At 37.5% G+C, this 22500-nt stretch overlaps 1 protein-coding gene across 1 annotated transcript in view; it reads left to right on the forward strand.

Moving 5' to 3' along the window:
* Nucleotides 1-346: 346 nt before the first annotated feature.
* Nucleotides 347-22500, forward strand: part of LOC143754089 (partitioning defective 3 homolog) — a gene marked incomplete at its 3' end in the record, with an annotated part of 255804 nt that continues 233650 nt past the window's right edge. Inside the window, exons 1-2 of the mRNA XM_077247004.1 lie at nucleotides 347-483; nucleotides 18129-18273. Of these exons, the coding sequence (XP_077103119.1) occupies nucleotides 347-483; nucleotides 18129-18273 (282 nt within the window). The remainder of the gene's footprint in view (nucleotides 484-18128; nucleotides 18274-22500) is intronic.

Genomic DNA, 22500 nt, shown 5'->3' on the forward strand with positions numbered 1-22500 from the left:
TCTATATAAACCCCCCCCCCAAAAAATAAAAAAATAAATAAATACACAAAAGCAACCGATATTGAACATTATATACATGTGTGTAGGTCTTAGGCTGTGAGTGTGTGTTTATTGGGTGTTTGCTGGTTTCTGGTCGTCCCTCAGGATGTGGCAAGATGCTACAAATTTTGCAGCTATATTTGAGCATTTGGCTTCTTCGCCAAGGATGAAACAGAGTTTTTGGGTTGGGTTACAGGTGTTAAATTGGGGAAATATGTTATTAATTTTGGGGTAATAGTGGTCTCTGATATGTTTATATTTTGGGCATTCTGTGAGGAAGTGCAGCTCGGTCTCCGTCACTCCCAGGATGCAGTGCGAGCAGAGTCTGTCCTCACGGGAGAGCCAGGTCTGTCTGCGGCGGCCCGTCTCTATGGCCAGACTGTGCTCGCTGAGTCTGTACATCGTCAGTGTTTTCCTGAGTCTCACATCACTCACTGTGCTCAGGTAGTTCGCAACAGTGTATTCTCGATTTAGTGCCAAATAACATTCCAGTTTGTGTTGGTTTTTAATGGTGTTTGTCCAATGGGTGATGTACTTGTCTTGTTCTGTGGTGATAATTTGCGCGGGCCGAATGTGTGTGAGTGTGTGTGTGTGCTGAGGTGAGCTGATCTCTGCAGGAGAGAGCTCAGTCAGTCTCAGCACCAGCTGACACAGGGGACTCCTCGTTACGCTCAGCTCTTGGTGTTTTAGGGCTTTGTAATGGTATGTGTTGGGGTTGCTTGTTTTTAGGTGTTTCCAGAATTTGATGGCTCTTTTTTGGATATTTAGAAGGAGAGGGTATTGGCCTAATTCTGCCCTGCATCCGTTGTTTGGTGTTTTTCTTTGGACTTTGAGTATTCGTTTACAGAAATCTAAATGTAGAGTTTCAATCGGATGTTTTTCCCAATTTAAAAAATCAAATTTGATAGAAGGACCCCACACTTCACTGCCATATAAAACAATTGGTTCAATTATTGATTTGAAAAGTTTGAGCCAAATTTGGATTGGGATGTCAATTTTGATTGATCTTTTTATGGCATAGAAAGCCCTTTGAGCTTTTTCTTTGAGTTCATTCACAGCCAAAGTAAAGTTGCCAGTTGGAGTTATTTTCAGGCCGAGGTAAGTGTATGTTTTTGTGCTCTCAATGGTTCTGTGTGATAGTGTGAATGTGTGTGTTGGTCCCTGAGGTCTGGAGCGTCTGGAGAGAGCGTCTCTCTCTCTCTCTCTCTGTCTATCTGTCTGTCTATCTCTCTATCTATCTATCTATCTATCTCTCTCTCTATCTCTATCTCTATCTCTATCTCTATCTCTCTCTCTCTCTTTCTCTCTCTCTCTCTCTCTCTTTCTCTCTCTCTCTCCTTTCTCTCTCTCTCTCTCTGTCTATCTGTCTATCTGTCTGTCTATCTATATCTATCTATCTATCTATCTATCTGTCTATCTGTCTATCTGTCTATCTGTCTATCTATCTATCTATCTATCTCTCTATCTCTATCTCTATCTCTATCTCTCTCTCTCTCTCTCTCTCTCACTCTCACTCTCACTCTCACTCTCACTCTCACTCTCACTCTCTCTCTCTCTCTCTCTCTCTCTCTCTCTCTCTCTGTCTCTGTCTCTGTCTCTGTCTCTGTCTCTGTCTCTGTCTCTGTCTCTCTCTCTCTCTCTCTCTCTCTCTCTCTCTCACTCTCTCTCTCTATATGCCGCTGTGAGGTTACAGTATAGCCAGTGACTGTTTAACACTGCTGGGAAACATCGATCTCTGTGCTAATGGGCCAGTCCTGCTGGCGGAGCGCCCACAGTACAGTTAATATTAGCAGACAAAGCTAAATAAACAAAGCAAAACGCATTAAGTTACTTGACTGCACACTCCTGGAAGGATCCCAAGCAACGTCTGCATGACCCAATATTCACACACGGTCTTAATTTCATCTTGTGTTGGGCAGTGGTGTTGATGACTAGTTGCTTTCTTGTTGTTGTTGGTGTGTTTTTGTGTGTTTTTGTTTTGTTTAGTTTTTTTGATTGGTGTTAATTTTTTTTGTTTGGCTTGTTTTTGTTTGTTTTTTCTTTGTTGTTTTGTTTTGGCTTGAGCTTTTGTTTTGTTTGTTTGGTGTTTGGTGTTATTTTTGTTGTTTTTGTTTTGGCTCGTCTTTTTATTTTGTAACCTTATGTGTGTCACGGTTCATCGATTTTCATCGGTTTTGCCGATATATCGGTACCGATAGTTGATTGGTGGAACTATTGGAATCGACAAAAATCCACACCGATAGTTTTTCCGGGTTGTGTCCGTTGCTGTAGCGGCTGAGAACTGTGCGGAGTCATTATACAGTACGAGAGCGCTGAGAAGAGTCCGTAAAGTTATTAATTTGTTGACTAGATGCTGCATTAGAAGAGAAAGAACAGAACTATGTTTGCTGTCGAGGCTGAGAGGAATAACATTAGTAGCGGCTAAAACCATGTGACAAAAACACACGCAGACCTGACCCAAATATTTTATGTTGCAATTATTACCATCTATTTGCATTGGTTTATATCCAGCTGGTCACTTTTATGCATTCATTCGACCGGCGAAGTTGCATATTTAAAGCTAGTCACGTGATTGCTTTCTCAACATTGATATGCTCATGCAGCCGACAGAAACATTTACAAATCAGAAATGCATTCGATTTCAGTTTGCATGAAATGCATTGTTATTTTAATTATATAATCATCAAGTGTTCTAAAATAGAAGCGAATAAAGTAAGAGACATGTAATAGAGGTCTACATTTATGTTAATTTAATGCTCTGGCCTTTGCAGATGTTTAAATATGACCATCTTCTTTAAGCATGACTCTTTGGATCTATATGAAATGGTAACACTTTACAATAAGATTACAATTTTAGCATTAACTAAATGTTGTAAGTATTATTCATCGTTAGTTTGTTAACTTCAACATTTACTAATACATTTTCAATTGAGTTTTAATTATAATTTGATCTGTTATTACCTTAGTTAATGTACTATGAACTAACATGAATGATCAAGGTACAATTGTATTGCTTAAATATTAATACATGCAGTAAAAACGTAATGCATATAGTTCATGAAAGCTAGCTAATACACCCTTGTTAACAAATGGGACTTGCAAAGTGTTACCTATGAAATTTACATATGTTTCTAGGTTATAGCTAAAGAAAAATTCATTTGACCTGTAATATATTAATGCTTAAATTATTTCTGTAGTGTTCATTCTGTAGTACTTCTAATTTTAATATATTCATATTTATATATTTACTTAATTTAGCACATTTCAGTTCAGCACTGTTTTACTTGGAGTGTTATGTTTGTTTTTAATCCCAGTGTCCATTTAAAAAAATATCGGTCGACCTCTAGTTGCACACACAACTAATAGCTCCAGACCCATTTCAATCATCAATCGTGTTGTAAAAGTTTTCGAGAAAATAATTTTTACCCGATTATCGAATTATTTAGCTGATAATAATCTATTATCTCAATGCCAATCTGGATTCAGAAAACATTTTTCTACCACTACAGCCCTTCTTAAATGTACTAATGGTGTGTTTTTGAGTTTTGATAATCGTATGTGTACAGGTGCATTATTTTTAGATCTTACTTACACACACTCATCAAACCTTCAGCCTCCTCTGCTCTCTCATACATGTTTACTTTGTTATCTAAATGAGGACATATATAGACTTGTGTTGTTTTTATATAAAGAAAATTATAACTACAGACAAACCTGAAACCTACTATACTAACGTAGAGTTAGTAAGATTTGCTAACGTTTTTCAAAATAAATATTTTATGCTGCATTTGTTATCAAAAATACAGAAAAATCAGTAATATTGTGACATATTATTACAATTTTAAATAACTGTTTTCTGTGTGAATATGTAATAATGTAATTTATTCCTGTGATCAAAGCTGAATTTTCAGCATCATTACTCCAGTCTTCAGTGTCACATGATCCTTTAGAAATCACTATAATATGATGATTTGATGTTATTATCAATTATTATCAATGTTGAAAACAGTTGTGCTTCTTCATATTTTTGTGGAAACCTCAATTCTGTAATTAATAGAAAGTTAAGAACAGCATTTATTTGAAACAGAAATCCTTTGTAACATCAAAAATGTGTTACTGTCAGTTTGGATCATTTTAATGCATTCTTGCTGAATAAAAGTATTGATTTCTTACAAAATAAAATAAAATAAAAAAATAACCGTAAACTTTTAAAGGGTAGTGTATATAGAAAATGTCTACATATAATATACAGAAAAAAATAATGTGCTTTATTAATGGCTTTTTCAATTTGATGATGTCACCAAATGTCAGATTGACATATTTGCCCCAAAAACTATAGATAACTAAAAACCCATGTGCACTGAATGAATCTGGCCGATTTCAAAGGTGATTTACTGACCTTCACAGATGTGCTCTTCTTCTCCCAACATTCCTTCAGGATTCACCTCTCTCTCTCGCTCTCTCTCTCTCTCTCACTCTCTCTCTCTCTCTCTCTCTCTCTCTCTCCTCTCTCTCTCTCTCTCTCTCTCTCTCTCTCTCTCTCTCTCCTCTCTCTCTCTCTCGCTCTCTCTCCCTCGCTCTCTCTCGCTCTCTCTCTCGCTCTCTCTCTTTTCTGAAGAGCAAGTCGTTCCTGAACACCATTTAAAACTCTCCACACACACACATACACACACACACACACAGTCTAACCCCAGTCCGCCTGTATTTAGACCATAGACAGATACATCTCATCTCTAATGCCTTAATTGCTTTAATTACGTATTATTATATGCTTGTTCAATTGGATCCTTATGTGATTTTAAATACTTAGTGCTTGAAAAACTATCCCAGCATCTTGCTCACATGCAGGACGGTCTATTTCTTCACACTATTTCAGTTATCAAAACATGACATCACACATTACACAATCACTTCTCTTGGGACAAAATACACTCCTGAAAATGCTGAAGACACCAATATAGCTGGTGACCAACACATGTTTGTGACGCTGGTTTAACCTCTGAAGGAGGTCTGCAGTGGGAGATTTATAGAGGTCTGAATGCAGTTAACATTCACATTCATCTCAATGGCAGTTTCTTGGCTGCACGTCACATGAACACCTATCAGTTCAGTTTAGTATCTGCCATGTTTGTTTATGGGTGCTCAGTTCTACAGCCAAGTGGTTTTGAGCCAATCACCTGAGCCGTAAATGTCATGTGACTTATCACTCAAGAGATGCTGAAAGGGGTGATGTCATGACGATGCTGATTGGGTGATGGCAGCTCAAGAACATGAAAATTTCGAAACAATATGGCAGTGCTATCATACATTCATCTTTTCAGTACGTTTGAGAGGATCTCGAAGAGTTCGTTAAAATTAGAATGTCATAAAAGTAGGGATAAAAAAAGTTTACCTCAGGACACCCATGTTACCTGTTCCTCTTTTTTTTTTTTTTCAGAGATTAACTTGTAGTATTTTGAAGCCTGTGTCATGGCAGATCCTTCATCCTGGTGTTTGCAGTGGCTCAGAAGTTTTAGATCGGGTATCTTACGCCTCTTATGTCTGAGCCAGTACAGCTAGCATGATGTTGGCTTGTGCCCCGCGAGAGCTTTTGGCAAACACTTTGTAGGCCGAGGCTTAAACCCAAGGCTTACCTCAACAGCTTTCCTCCCCTCTTTATTCTTTTCTCATAAACTTCGTCTAATTGCCATTACCCTCTCCTTCATCTTTTCGTGTGTCCTCCATGAACTCTTCTATTAAGTGAAGCCCAGTTTCATGAGGTCAGTGACTGAGGTTTATGTTTTTATGGGCTTTGTTGCAATATGATGGATCCAGTTTAAACAAAAGCAACTGTTATAGTGAATGTCAGGGTGTTTGAGGGTTTCAAAGAATAGAGAGCATGATTCAATCAAGTGGTGGTTGAATAATAAGAATGACATAGTGCAAAAATTCTGGTGTCCAAGTGAATATGCCATGTTCCTGAAGACACTTGAGGCAGGAGAAAATCTTCCAACACCTCAAAAATGCTCCTGTGAAATGTAAAATGTCAAAATAGATGCCTTCCGTTTGACTGCAAGTGCCCTTCAAAGTGTGAACTTCATAGTGTATTCAGCAATCTTAAAGGCGAGCTACAGTATTATGCCCCTTTTTACAAGTCTCAGGTGTCCCCAGAATGTGTCTGTGAAGTTTCAACTCAAAATACCCCACAGATAATTTATTATACCATGTTGTAAATGCATTTTTGAGTGGAAGGAAAAACAAGCTGTTTTTGTGCATGTATCTTTACATGCAAATGAGCTGATTCTCCCCGCCCCCTTATCCAGAAGAAGGCGGAGCCTTTACAGCTGTTTCCTCGGATACTCTGCCAAAAACAAACATCTGTTTGGTTTTGATTATCTCTATCGCGGACACGCCCACATGACGCTGTCATCATGAAAGTTATTATCTGTATCCGTTTAAAGCCATATCAGTGTAAACCTCTGATCTGTGCACACATCCGAAGCACGCGCACAGAAAGCTGGCTGTCAGACGCCGCGTTGTGTGAGTAATAAACTAAGTTCTCTTTCACCAATTATTGCACTTAAACTGTCAATTACACAGAATGTTAATTTCAAAAACACACAAAGTTCACATAAACAGTCAGTTATGTCTGTGAACATAAACAGCAGGGAAAGAGAGCACATGTGTACATTAGATCTGTGTATTAAAGTGAAATCAGCGTAATATACAATACCTATTGTTGTTAATATGAATCAAACAACGAAAGAAAAGCACTCTTTACTCTTGAATAACTTCAGCAGCTTTATTAAGAATAGATTTGTGACTTGAATGTTGTTGTAAAATACTCTGGCGAGGAGATAAACATGGCGGACTGCGTACAGCTAATTTAGGGGAGGAGCTAAGCTAATAAGGCAGTAGTTGTGGGCGGGGCCTGTGCAATGTGACGTTACATTGGAGAACATTCTTGAACGGCTCATTTTGAGACACATTTTCAGATTTACGGGGAAAATAACAAACAGGGTGGATGGATTTTTACCACAGTAGGGTGGATGTGTTCAAACACTGCGTGCACATAGGTAGGTTCAGAAACAGTATAAAAGTGAATTTTGCATAATAGGTCTCCTTTAAGTAAGATTCCAATCCAAAGGTAGTGTACATGTTCAGTTCGAACTTCGAAAGGAACTGCAAACAGCATAAACTAGGGAGCAGTGAAGGGAGCAGTGAACACTGCGTAGGGATCCTGCCAAACGGAACGTAGCTAATGTTTTCATCAGATCTTTGGCTATTGGCTAAGCAGCAAAGACGGAAGTGGGATAATTTGAGTTTGAAATTCCTCAATTCCACCTAAAAATATTCCAGTCAACATGCAAACAATGACTGTTGTTAGTTAGCGTACTATGAGCTAACTAGCTGGTTAGCTAGTAGCTCATTAACAAGTTAAATGTGAATTCTTTGACATAGGAATTCATTGATACACAATCACTTTTTTGTATCTGTCTCAATGCCATTTTTATAAATCTTTCTTTGCAGTTTTTGTGACAGAAACTAGCTCTGTGCGCAGGTCGGCATCATGTTAGAAATGTTGTTATATGAGGCTTTTATCAGTGAAGTCAGGCTGATCTGTCTTTCTTAAATCAGATGTCTGAGCTCAAGAAATGATTGAGCTATGAGTTCATGACAGCGTTTGAAGGCCGCACCATTCTCCCAAATCTCTCCATTGAGTTCCTCTATAGCAGGGCATCGCTGTGCTGTTTACTCACTAAACCCACGAATGTAGAATCAGACTGGCATGTAATTCTACAATAAGCTGCGGGCGAGTCTCGACACATCAGCTGCGCTTGGGGAATGAAGAGGTGTTCGCCTTCCTCACACTGCATCATAATCTGTCCTTTCAGACCCGCGTCTTTATCGCAGTGTGAAAGTGTCTTCCGCTCTGTGAAACCCGAGGTGGTCTCTGTGCCAGCGTTGTCATTTAATCATGCTGGTGTCTACATTAGACTTGCTGTTACACGCACACTTAACAGCTGTTAATGAAGCCAGGGCTCTTGACGTATATATGCTTATCAGCGCTTTCTGAAGTTCTGTGTGTCCTGTTGTCACAGTCTGGTGGAGATTTAAAGCCTTTATTGATGAGTCTCATGGTTGCACAACCGCACAGATTGGGGTGGAAACAATAATGATAATTCGATTTATAAAATAATTAATATAATTAATTGTGGCCTAAGCTGCGTTAAGTTAAATGTGACATTGCACAGTTTATAGTTGTTTTCTGTCTCACTTGACCCATAGGAATCATTTTATTGGTCCAACCTGCTTTTGTCAAGTTGATTCAGTCATTTTAAATATTATTGACTTGAATAAAACCAGTTAATTTAGTTGCCACATGGAGCATGTTTAGGTCACCTGACAGTTTTTGCAGTTAACAAAAAATAATTACAAGTAATTTTGGTGGTTATGAATAATTATTTAGATTACTGTGATGGCCAACTATTCTGACCTAGTATGAGTCATACTAGTTAAACGACAAATAAATAAAAGCAAAAGTTTCCCAGGAACTGTTTAAATCTCAACATCAGTTTTTACACCTTTTTCCCCCAAACTTTTTTTAAACGCTATTACTAAAAAGATCATAAATCTTTGAAGAATTTAAAGGTAATAATATTTTTTTTTCTGCAAAAGCACTTTTGACAAGCACCTTCTGTGTTACGCTTTCAACCATTTGATTATTCATCTATGAAAAATAAGTATCTTAAACCCCCCAAATAGTGGTTAATATCTACAGGTAATAGAGTTAATTATTAAACTGGCTTCTGATTGGTCAATACAACATTTCATTCATGCTAAAAACCACAATGTTGTAAAAGTTATAGCGGGAAACCTGTTCACCTGTGTTAGCATTTTCATGCTCAATACGTCTGACTCAAAAAAAATCAGGTGCATAAATAAGTGCTTTTCATTGTCAAAGAACAAGAACATGTGTCTTCTTGTACACGGTTTATAGACTTGTGTTGTAAAGATCGTAAAAGAGATCAGTTCTGTACTGATTTTATCGCCACCGGAGGAAGTGATGTAATGTGACTCATCTGGAAACCAAAGTTCTTGACTGCGCACATTTACTTTTGCTCGACAAACAAAACTACCTGAGATCATGAGAATGGGTTTGTTTGGCATTGTTGTAATTTTGTAAAAAAGAATTCATTACATATTATGAATTGCTGAACTGAGAATTTTTTTTTTCAAAATGTTATATATATATATATATATACACACACATACATATATATATATATATATATATACATTTATATTATATAATATATATATATATATATATATATATATATATAACATTTTGACAAAAATATAAACATATATATATATATATATATATATATATATATATATATATATATATATATATATATATATATATATATATATATATATATATTTCTTTTCCCATGGAAATTAAAAGACAAAAATATATAGAAATTTATACATAGACAAAAAGTGGAAAAAAATAAAGAAATTATATATATATATAAATATTATGTGTGTGTGTATATATATATATATATATATAACACACACACACACACACACACACACACACACACACACACACACACACACACACACACACACACACACACACACACACACACACATACACATATATATATATATATATATATTTTTTTTTTCACTATTTAACTCTGTATTAATTGCTATATATTTTTTGTATTTTAATTTCCATTGGAAAAGAAATCAAAATGTTCAATGTCATCTCAGACTTTTGGACCCCACTGTAGATTTTATGACTTTTTCCCAGCCTGTGAAACATGCAATTTTGAACGAAAAAGTATATTTACACCAGGAGGGTATATTTACAGTGTGACCGGGATCAAGCGTCTCTCACACACACACACGTCTCTTGCCTCGGGTGTGCTGCTCACAATAGCTCTTTGATACAGTAGGTGCTTTACAGCCATTGGAAAGTGTCATGACATGTCGGCCAACTGCCTTGATTTTGCTAAGATAAAGCTTGTGGTTAGTTCTGGAATGATTTGTAAAGATACTCTTCTTTGTTAAGTTAACTATGCTTTCATTGAGCATTCATCTCTTTTGTGTCATACACTTCCTTTCCGTTCTCCTGGGAAAAGTTTGCGGCTTCGATAAAAAAGAGTGGCGGTCTGCGGGTAACTTCTGAACTTCTGAATGCTTAAAGCTTATATCAGCATCTGAAAGAATAAATGAAATCGAGGGGGCGGTACTAATGAAAAGAGCAATTTTGAACAAGTTCTGCAGCTGGCTATGGACATTGTTTCTCTTTCTTTTCCTGATGCACTCTTTCCTCCCCTGGATTGAGATGGATGAGGTCTGGGCTGCTCCTAGTTGGTTTAGTTGAAGCCTGGATTTGTTCAGGTTTGTGATTCAGACGTGGTTGTATTACTTCATCGAGTTATAAATGATGCGTATACAAAGGCGTCCCTGTCTTCTCTGATCTCACACCATCCTGGAATGTTTTCTCCATCCATCATCCCGTCTCTGGTGTGGCGACCTCCACTTGGGACACGTGAGCGGCCGATAATAGATGTGTTTGCGGTGGACAAAGAAATGTTTGTTCTGTGTGTGCGTGTGTGTCAGTGTAAAGGAACCTTACTTATAAAAGCATTATATTATGTTGCGTTACGCCTAATAAAACAATTACGTTGAATATTGTTTGTTCATGGATAGTAGCATTTAACTTCTGCATTCTCAGAATGGGTTGCTAAGTTTGAATCGCAGGTCATCATGTCACATATATGAAGTTTCATACACAAACTTCTCAGTGAAATGCCACCTGTCACTTAAACATCCAGAGATCCCATATACATTGTTCTTTTGTTTCTCATAATGTCATATCGGTGATGTTATTGTTGTGACTGGTTGAACGACACTGTGTCCGAGACAAAGAAAGGAAAATGTTGAATGGTGTTTTACAACCTTTGTCTTGATTTAAAAAGGTCTTCTTGACACATAGTCATCTCTCTATTTTTCTCCAGCATGTTGGATGATTGATCTGGCCCACAAAAGTTCTTCAAATGTAAAATGCAATGTTTTAAGAAGCCTGCTTTACTTCTTTTTTTTTTCCTAAAAAAATGATGCACAAAATGCTTTTAATGAAGCTTTTTAAAATGTATGTGTATTTATGCTATTCATGTCAACATGTTTTTGAGCTACATGAAAAAAAAGTGTTACTTATCTTCATCCATCATCACGTCTCTGGAAAGATGAACACTTTTTGGGACACATGAGCTGCTAATAATAGATGCATGCGAACTGTAACAAATTACCTGAAAAAAACAAACCCATGCATATTTATTTGGCATAAACTGTTATCCAAAGTGACTTTAGGGTGTGCATTTTATCACTATATGTTTCCCAGGAATCAACCCCATGTTATTGGCGTTAGTGGTGCCACATTTTCATTAGGGCTGGGTTTCGATTCAAATTTCAAGAATCGATTCGATTCCGATTCTCAAGATCTTGAATCGATTATCATTATTCGATTAGATCCGATCTGATCCGATCTTCGAGATTTAGATAAGTGTTTTTGAAAAAAGCATTTTTTTCCAGCTGTTACATGAATTACAGGTATGCAACATATTGATACTATTATTATAGACATTTAACTGCAAATTAATGGAGTCGGGGTTGCCAACTCTCACGCATCTGGCGTGACACTCACGCATTCAGCCTCAATCTCACGGTCTCACGCTCAAAGAAATCTCACGCTAAATTAGACATTCTTCTGTGCTGTATTTTTTTCCCACTCATGTGCACTAATTTCCGAATTACTATAAGCAAGTTCAGGCTCTTAACTACTGATTGGACCACTGCATTTTCTCACGCAGAGAAAAATCGCGGACAAAGAGGACACTGACACCGACAGACTAGACAGAGAAGGTTACTTTTGATATGGAACAAATTCTCAGCTGTCAGATTCTGTCAATATTTCCAACGTTTTGGCGCTTTTAAATGTGATAGATCTCTGTAGCGCGTCAGTTCAAACGGCACGTGATACAGTAGCCTAGTAGTAAATAAAATTTTAACTTACAAAACCTTTAGAAAACACAAGTGTGTCACAGTTTTGTGAAAACCTTCAAGTACTCCAGGTATAAGACAGATCGCAGCTTTGAGCGTTTCTGGAGTTTTCAAAGCAACCGCTTGCTTAACGTTACTGAGCGCCATGTTCGTTGTTTTAATGTCCTTCCACCTCGCGCGCATGCGTGAATTCAATGACGCGGCAAGTTAAAGTTCACGGGGAAAATGTAGACCTATTATTAAATCTATCCTCTGAGTTACGGATCGATCTTTAGAAATTAATATGAAAATCGATTCAGAATTGGTGAATCGATTTTTTCAACACAGCCCTAATTTTCATGACCTACATGATTAAAAAAAGCAATGGTGTTACTTGTAACTCCTTTATTGTAACGCATTGCTTAAATGCATTGGCGTCTCTGTCTGCTCTGATCGCACACCATCCTGGAATATTATCTTCATCATCATCATCATCATCATCATCATCATCATGTCTCTGGTGTGGTGACCTCCTCTTAGGACATGTGAGCGGCTGATAATAGATGCATGCTAACTGTAATACATTACATTACCTCAAAAAAAAAATTCATGTTCCATTAATTTATTTGTCAGAAAGTGTTATCCAAGTATCTGCAAGGTGTGCGTTTTATCAGCATGTGTGTTTTGAGGTATTAAACCCATGTCATTGGCATTGGTTGTACAATTTTCTACCAGTTGAGTTATATGAACAACAACAAAAAAGTGTTATGCCGAGTTCAGACCGCACGATTTTCAAAATAATCGGGTCACTGTTGTTTTCACACTGCGTGACTATCTGAGGTAACATTCAGTTGCTGGTGTGTTAACACTGCACGATGGATCGGCGACAGGAGGTTTCACACTGCATGACTTTACAAAAGAAAGAATCGCCGACAACTTCTCCCTGGTCCGCAAACTACGTTTCACAACCAAACAAACGCGAGAAGTGATAAGGAAATAACGGAAGATCACGCGTGCGTGAGACCGGAGTTCTCGCGCGACACTGAATTTTTTATTAAAAATGATAGCCTACAAGAAGATTGCGATCCAAATTGTCTGTGCGCTGATTTTCAGCGAAAATGATAAAAAAAATAAACAGTTTATGCAGGAAATGGTTGGGAAGACGAGGGGAGCAAGGACTGTGTTTTGCCAAGAGAGTTGGGGATAAATAAATAATTTTGCAAATGTCCTACTGTTGCTGCTGGTCATGCAAATGTTTGTGCTTTGTTTCTGTTTGATATAATTGTAAATATAGGCCTATCTATTAAAATACTGATATTCTGGTCTATAACTCCTCCCTGAACATCCTGCTGTCCTGTATCTTGCTCTCTCATTGGCTGCCGGTCATCGCCGATGTAGTTTTCAGTCAGAACACATTCACACAGCAGGATTGTGAATCGCCGACAGGTCCAGATATCTAGCATGCCAAATATCTCACAGGCGTCGGTGACTCGTCGGCGATTATCTCAGATCGCGTCTTTGCTCATTCACACTGCGTGATTGTCACTCGCGTGAACGAGCACTGATTTGCCTGTGATTTCGGGTATTTGTCGGCGATTTCTCAAAACCTGTCGGCGAGCCAAAATCGGGGCTAAAATCGTGCAGTCTGAACTCGGCATTACTTGTAACCCCATTTATTGTAACACATTATTTAAATGTATTGGCATCCCTGTCAGCTCATGGGCCGGTTCCACAAAGATAGACTTTGAATATGGCTTAGATACAGTAGATGGTCAGACTTCAGATCGACATCTAAATCAGACCGTTGCACAAAGCACTTAAGACTATCTTAAGTAGGACTACACTGCAATGCATTCTGGGTAAAATAAGACACTTTTCAAGACAAAAAACATGGCGGATCGAGTAAGCGCATTCAACCGCTCAGTGCAGTTTACCCCAGTGGAAAACGTGTGTTTGTTGGAGGAGGATAACAGTTACAAGGACATTTTACTTGGTAAATTTAGCGGAGAATGTAGTAAAAAGAAGAATTTTTTAATTTGGAAAAAGATTGCTACGACAGTTAACAGCGTTAATCATGAGCGTTAAAGACGTACAGCAAAGAATCAAAAACATGGTACAAGATGCCACAAAAAAAAAAAATTAAAGAGTAAATATCCTAAAAACCCTTTCCCTTCTCATAGCTCTCTCCATAACGCCGTCAGCAAACCACAAATTATGAGCCATTTTCCCTTTTCTTTTGGCTGTTTGTAATGTAACTGATTATTACTGTTGGTTGCCAAGGTAACGGAGTCTTAGACCTGGGTTAGGTGTCTAATTTTTTTTGGTCTAAATTAAGTCAGTCTTTATTTTTGTGAAACAGTCTAACTTGCATTAGACGAGTCTATGAGCAAATTTTAGACTTGTCTAACACTATAGACCGGTGTAAAATAGCTTTGTGAAACCGGCCCCTGTTCTTAGACCATCCTGGAATGTTATTTTCATCCATCATCACGTCTCTGGAAAGATGAACCCTTTTTGGGACACGTGAGTGACTAATAATTGTTACATGCGAACTGTAACACATTTCCTGAAAAACATGCATGCTACATTTATTTATTTGGCATAAACTGTTATCCAAAGTGACTTAAGGTTGTGTATTTTATTACCATATATGTTTCCCAGGAATCAACCCCATGTTATTGGCGTTGGTTGGTGGTGCCACGTTCTACCGGTTGAGCTACGTGAGCAAAAAACAAGCGTTACTTTCGTTGTAACCCCTTTATCGTAACACATTGCTTATATGCATTGGCGTCCCTGTCTGCTCTGATCGCACACCATCCTGGAATATTATCTTCATCATCATCATCATCATCATGTCTCTGGCGTGGTGACCTCCTCTTGGGACATAATAATTAATAATTTGTTACATTTATATAGCGCTTTTCTCTGCATTTAGAGTGCTTTACATAGCAGGATGTGAGCGGCTGATAATAGATGCATGCTAACTGTAACCCATCACTTCAAAAAAACTTTCATGTTACATTCATTCATTTGGCATTCAAGTGTTATCCAAGTAACTTCAAGGTGTGTGTTTTATCAGCATGTGTGTTTCCTGGAATATGAACTTATGTGATTGTGTTGGTTGTACAATGTTCTACTAGCTGAGTTACATGAACAAAAAAGAAAGTGTTACTTACTTGTAACCCCTTTATTGTACCACATCAACACATGACTTAAATGCATTACACTATGTCAGCATGTTTGTGTGTGGTTTTGGATGCGTAGTGAGAGCATGTCTGCATGTTAGCTATATCATGACACACTTGACTTTCCTGCAGAAAAGCCCAGATGTCTTTCCCTCTCAGGGATAAACTACTTCATTTATCTTTCCTTTGCCCTTCATGCTTTAATATTTCATCCCTCACATCACGGGGGGACAATGTCTTCTTTTCTCCTTGTGCAAAGCTTCCTTTCTAAATCACGCATACAAGGCCTGGGCTATCCCTCAAACCCTGCTTCATAAATAATAACTGCACAAACATCCCTCCAAACAGGAGAACAAGCCTTTCCTTCTCATTTCATCTCCATTTCCATCCATCTTTTGGTGATTATTGGGTCCATTTGATCTTAAATCTGCATGTTAGTCGCTGGGTTTTAACGGCCTCGGTGAATGTGGGAGGACGAAACGCTGGCCAGCGGTGCATGTCGTCTCAGCAGCGAATTTGTTCAAATATTTGCTGAGTCTTGTTCTGGGTTTGTGGCCTGAAAATGTCTTCCAGATTAACTCTGCTAAAACTTGGATGAACTGGTTGACATTGTTCCTTTTGAATGGGTTCAAATTTCTGTTTATTCGATTGCGATTCATTTTTCTGCTGAATTATTTTGTGGTTGTTGAAGTATTAGGATGGACTATATTTCTAGATAATTGCTATAATTATGTCTTAATTATGTTTTTTTAATGCTGGCAAAAATCAGCAAAAAAAATCAGTATCTGTCTCGTTCTTTAGGAGAAATACTAAGAGGGAAAAAAGGGGGAAAAATTACTCGACATTAGGGATGCACAATATATTGGTACATATACGTATATTGGTTATCTATCGATATTAGAGATTTATTTTTAATTTAGCAATATTGACTTTTCGACTGCTGGATATTGGATGTATAATATTGGATATTTAATCTTTTATCTTTGTTTCCACCATTTTAAAATTACTTTTACATTAAAATTATCTATTTGCTTGCTTGATACATGTTATATATATATATATATATATATATATATATAAATAATACATACTGTAATTGTGACTTTATTTCTCAAATTCTAGTAAGACAAAAAACAAAAAACTATATTGTGACTCAACATTTTGACTTTATATTTCACAATTATAAAAAAATAAATCAGAATTGTGACTATTTCTCACAACTGAGACTTTATTTTTCAATACTGTGAATTTATTTCTCATAATATCTTATTTATAACTTGCTCTGTATCTGCAACGTCTTTTCATTTAGCCTGACGTAATCAGAAACACTTCTCTTCCAACTGTTAGACATACAGAATTGAGATTTTTCACAATCCAGTCGGTTCTTGTGGATTAAATTGAGTCATGCCCATCTTTTTTTTCTGATTGCATATCCAGTTTTACTTGGAAATACATCAGATTAGGGATGAAAGGGGAAAACGATAGATATATAGATGGATGGATGATAAGGCACATAAATCTACAGATGTGAATCAGTCATTACTCTGGTCAAATGGTATGCATAGACTGGAAGTCGGCATAGACTTGCTTTCAGTCGGCGTGCGACCCCAATTTCTCCCATTTTCTTCTTCATCATCATCATCATCATCACCTTTGAAGCTCTTCCAGGCTCTCTTGATGCCAAGCTGACTGTGGGTTATTCAGCTGTGCCAAGTTATGAGATTACAGAGTTCAGTCAGGACACTCGATCAAGCACAGGAATATTACACTGACTGGCTGGTGATGTTGTTTGGATACATCAGACTGTCATTTTCAAATCTGTTTTTTTTAAATCATTCCATTCTATCTCCGTTTTCTTTGTTCTGGTACAAGACAGCAGATTCTCTGATAAGCATAAAAACATGTAACTCCCACAAATATTAGGTAAAGTGATTTAAAAAAAAGTTATTTTTGCATTTGTTAAAGAAGCCTATTATCTCATTCAATGCAATACTGAAATTCCTCCATTTCTTCTCTGGTTGTTATATTTTATAAAAGTAGTTCTTGTCAGGAATCCTGACAGTTTACTTTCGCTTAAAGTTAGATGCCTTTTACTGACAACAAGTTATGGATATTTTCAGATAGTGGGATATCGGTGTGACACTAGCTGCATTTACATGGATCCTTATAATCGGATTGATGGCTCAATCGAACTAAATAAACCTTCATGTAAACACCTTAATCAGTCTGATGGACCTCGATCCGATTGGAATTTTGATCGGATTGAAACGAGTGGCTTATTCCTTTTGTAATCCGATCGAGAGGACATGGAAACACTTGATCGGATTGAAAAGCGAAACTGAAACGATTGCGCATGTGCAATGACGTTGAAATAGCGTAATGCCGTATGATGCACGGAACGAGCCGTTCTTCCGGGTGAATAAAGTGTCGTATAAATGAGTGTCCCGTTATTTTAAAATGCTAATTTCACTCTGTGAAGTGGTGAAGGGCAACGTCCCACCAGTGCTTGTTTCAGACTCTCATCCACACTCGACTGGTTTTGAGCGCGGGGTTTTACTGCGTGATAAGCAGTGGCAAAACAGTTCATTTGCTCATTGTCTCCAAATCATGACCAGAGACGGATACATATTAAGTCTGCTGTTTAAAACAAATAAAGAACTAGAGGAGAATAGTTATGTGTGAACAGCAGTATTCCTGCAGTGAGCGCATGCCAAAAAATAAATTCCCATTTGAAGCTTGTGACATAGGCTATAAACGCGCACATCAACCCGATTACTTTATTTATCGTCCATGTAAACACCGGTTCGGATTCTTCCGATTTCATTCCGATTGAACCAAAAGTTGTCCATGTAAACGTAGAGCTGCTGATTGTAACTCTCTCTGTCCGCTTCTCTTCTCTCAGGACCCAGGCTACTGGATTCAGGTTCACCGGCTAGAACACGGAGACGGAGGGATCTTGGACCTGGATGACGTGCTGTGTGATGTAGCCGACGACAAAGACAGGGTATGTAGTGTGCATGAATGTTCATTTTCTTGCTTTAGGAGAGACGCTGATCTCTAATGTGATTAACTTTAACTTTCATCTCCAGTTTGAATGTACCGGAGGCAAAATGCCTGAGACATTCTGACTTAAAATTGGATTTATTTATAATTATTTTTCTGAGATGACAACTGGATGTTACTGGCTTGACTGGCCTCGTGTCGACAATAAATGTGTGTTTACTTGAATAATTTTAAAACAGACATATAAATGCCTGTTTTATAATGTTTATAAACTTTTTAAGCTAACAAGTACATGTTTGCTTATTACCCTGATTTCGTTCGGCATGTAAAGACACTTAACTGGTATTTTGGTAGAGATGTTTTGTGTGCATGTGTATTTATGCTTTGACATAAAAATTATTTCAAAATAGCACGTATGCGTTATTGCATTGCTAGGTTTTTATAAAAAGCTAATTTTATTTTTTAGCTTTTTAAAACTTATTTAGCCAATCAATCATTGTATACTACCAACTTAATCTCATGAGAAATACTTCTATATGATTTGGCGATTTCGTATGAATTCGTAGAATGTGATTTTTATGCAAGCATGCAATTTTTATAAATCAAAAATAAGCATATATGTCCATCCCTAAACCTAGTTATGAATTATCATGAGACTATCGTGAGTGATGCTACTGTGTGAAGCAGTTATCTCTATACTTATTTTATTATGTTTCACACATCACACATTCACAAATGGTTATTTCACAGTATGCAGTCTGTTATCTGTTCAAGCGTAGTCTGTGGGTTAGTGAAAACATGGCCTTTCTACATCCACCATGTTGTTTTTTGTTACAAGGCTGCCATGTATTTTGAATACAGATTGCCCATGTTTATGAGAAACTAGATGTCAAGATATCAGATATTCCACATTTGTTTCCAAATCCTTTTAGCCGAGGGAGGATGAGAGACGGCAGTGGTCGTCCTCGCTTTTGGACTTTTGTTTTTCTCAACTGTTATTGTGGTCATCTCATCTGCATGTGTTTCGATTTCTTTTCACCATGCTTGGGAACGGCCTGGAACATGGACTGTTTATTACTAGTGATGCACTGAATGAAAAGAAAACTAAATGAAAACAGCTAAATGAAAACATTAAAATCACTAATCATTACCTCTTCCTCTAATTTCCTGTGTGACTGGACAGAGTTTGACTTGCCAGGTTCAGACCACCTCATGCTAAATAAATATTTTTTCTCGATGATGCATTTTCATCCAGGAAAAGCATCATGGTTTTGTCATAGCAATGGAATTTGGGAAGTTTCCTCTTGTTCGGCCCTGACTAGCACATCGTGAGTAATGGCTAATCTCAGTTCCACACAAGAGATTTGCCCCTCTGGTGTGTTTATAATCGTAGTCTGTTCATTAGCGTCACTGCTAATGTTGTCAAGCTCTGATAAATTGTGTTTAGCCAGCAAGCTAATTAGTCCGTCCGTTCCTGCTGGGCTATGGTGACATCTCAATGCCTACAAGAGCTTTTGTTCCTAGTGATTTATAATCATCCTCTCAGCACGACCACAATTGATAATCCATGTTAGCTCAATTAGTAAACTGCACACTCTGGCTACACTTGCATTGTGCCAAATCCATACTATGAAGCTAATTAGCATTAGCATTTTAAGCAGACAAACATGTTTGACATTGAGAGGAGAGGATGTTGTCATCAACTCATGAACCCAAGATCCGTGTTATACAATGCTGAATGCTAGGGCTGCGTGATATTGGAAAAAAATGTCATTGAAAACAACTTTACCAGATGAGTTGAATAGCTTTTGGGAAGAATTAATCATTCTAGAGATTGGGGTGATTTTGTAGGGGAAGTGAATTTGCATAGAAAATAAGAAAAGATAAGAAAATTTGGCCGATATATTAAAGCTGATAAATAATGGATTATTTCCTTCAGCTGAGACACTTCAGATGTGCACTGTTCAACATGATGGTTTTAAATTGCTTGAAATATGATGGGAATCACTTAAAAAAGGGAAATACAGTGCAACATGTGCAGCGCAAGTATGTCATATAGTCTACATGCAATTAACATAGAATTAATTATAAAACATGATAATTGTGTGCTTTTTTGTAATCAGGCTCTCAAAAATTATATACAAATTTGGATTTAGATTTATCGGCCAATATATCGATTTGTGACTTTTAAATATAAAGCATTATCGGTTATCTGTATAAACCAAATTTTAATTGCACCCTTAACAAAAAGAATGGTTGGCACAGTGATGGTGTCAGATGATGATACTATGGTACTGAACGATATCCATATTCAAATAACTTGTTATTGACATGGTACATAGGAGGGTGGGTAGAAAAATACCATGTATTTTGCATCCAAAATGACGTGACTTTACAGAGAGAATGAGTTGAGCTCTTGTTTGGTGTTGATGATCAGGATCTGCCGCAGAGCAGCGTTCAGGCGTGTGTGTGTGTCTGGAGAGATGCTGCTCATCTTGGGAGGCTTGAGTTTTTTTTCCTCCGGGTGTCATGGTAACATCTGTGCCAGGACTCAGTCAAACGCCTGAATCTGTGGCACTTCTGCGTGAGAAACCCCCGAGAGCCACGCAACATCCCTCACACTCATCGGCTGTCCTGGTTGACAGATTTCAGCGCATCATGCATTACATTTTTGAATATTGTTAGTCTTGCATCGTCTCTCTTGTTGTTTTTTCTATTTTTACATCATTGTCTCTCACTGATTTCTCTCCTGTACCGTTCTAGATGTTTCCGCTCACTGCTTCTGTGCTTCTGTGTGCTCGCCGTCATGCATTTCTCATGACTGAGGATTAGATGTGAACATTATTCTGCTATATGCTGTGCACATGGTGAACCTAAGTAGCTTTGCGTCTTTGTGTGTTTCTGTCAGATGTTCAGGGCTTATTTTATGTGCTTGGCCTTGTGTGGTTGAATTAACATTTAAGGCTTTCATTTCCAATATTATTCAATTTCTAGTATTATGATGCTAAAACAAGAAGGACCCTTTCATTTAAATGTTTTACAGATGCTTTGGGCGTTCACTTATAAGCATTTTATTGTATCTTTAGAGAAAATATATAAATACAAGTATGCATATGTTTTATATTTGATGCATCAAGCTTTAATGGCTCATATAGTAGGATATAGTTTGAATACAATACAAACTGAGGTGTTTTTCCTCCATATTCTGAGGCCCAAACTGAGCTGAAATATGACATTTTGTGCAGTTGCTGATATTTATATGATCAAAAAGTAAGATGAAATTCTGATACTTCTAATGTAAATCAATGAGATCTTTATTACAGGATAGCAGACTACTAACATAAAATGCATATAAATATCAGTAGCCACTCTATGTCTACCAATAATGTCTTATTGGACTTTAAGATCTTATTGGACCTCTGTTGGTCGATGAAAGCACCGGTGCGTTTCGGTGGATTTTTTTTCCACATAGCAGCTGGATCGGCTTAAAATACATTTTTGTCATACAGGAACGAGTAATATATCATTAGAAACTGTAAATGTCTACTTTTATTTGTGTACACTCACAATAACGACACAACAATACATTTCATTTGACTCTCCGTCTAGACCAGAGGTCTTCAATCCTGCTCCTGGAGGGCCACTGTCCTGCTGAGTTTAGTTTCAACCTGCTTCAGCACACCTGCCTTTGTATATTCAAGCGATCCTGAAGAGCTTGATGAGCTGATTCAGGTGTGTTTGATTAGGGTTGAAACTAAACTCTGCAGGACAGCGGCCCTCCAGGAGCAGGATTGAAGACCTCTGGTCTAGGGTAAAGGACGCAACAAAAAGAAAAGGAAACAATACGGTTTCTTTTAATGGAAAAGCGAATGAAACAATATTTAGGCAAGGCCTATTGAATTTTAACAGGTTTATAATACAATTGGGGATTTTACCTCAGGAGCCGACAGAGCCCAAAATAAAAACAAAAAAATAACTAATTTATATGTACTTTTTACTGCCCTAATACATAAAATAAAATAAAATACAATTGCTTCCCCGACTCCCTAATCCAAACCAGGCAATAAAGATGAAAAACAAAAGTGGTGCCTGTCTCCCTAACTCCCAATCCCAGAACACAAGTATATACAGGTATAAGAGCTAACAAATCAGTGCGGGGGTAATCTGTAATCTAGGCCGTTAAACAGGCGGAAGTCTTTATCCCAAATATGGCAGTTCAAAATAAACA

This window comes from Siphateles boraxobius, unplaced genomic scaffold (assembly GCF_051911475.1).
Source record: "Siphateles boraxobius isolate OS27281-9 unplaced genomic scaffold, OSU_SipBor_1 295, whole genome shotgun sequence".
In the NCBI taxonomy this organism is placed as follows: domain Eukaryota; kingdom Metazoa; phylum Chordata; class Actinopteri; order Cypriniformes; family Leuciscidae; genus Siphateles; species Siphateles boraxobius.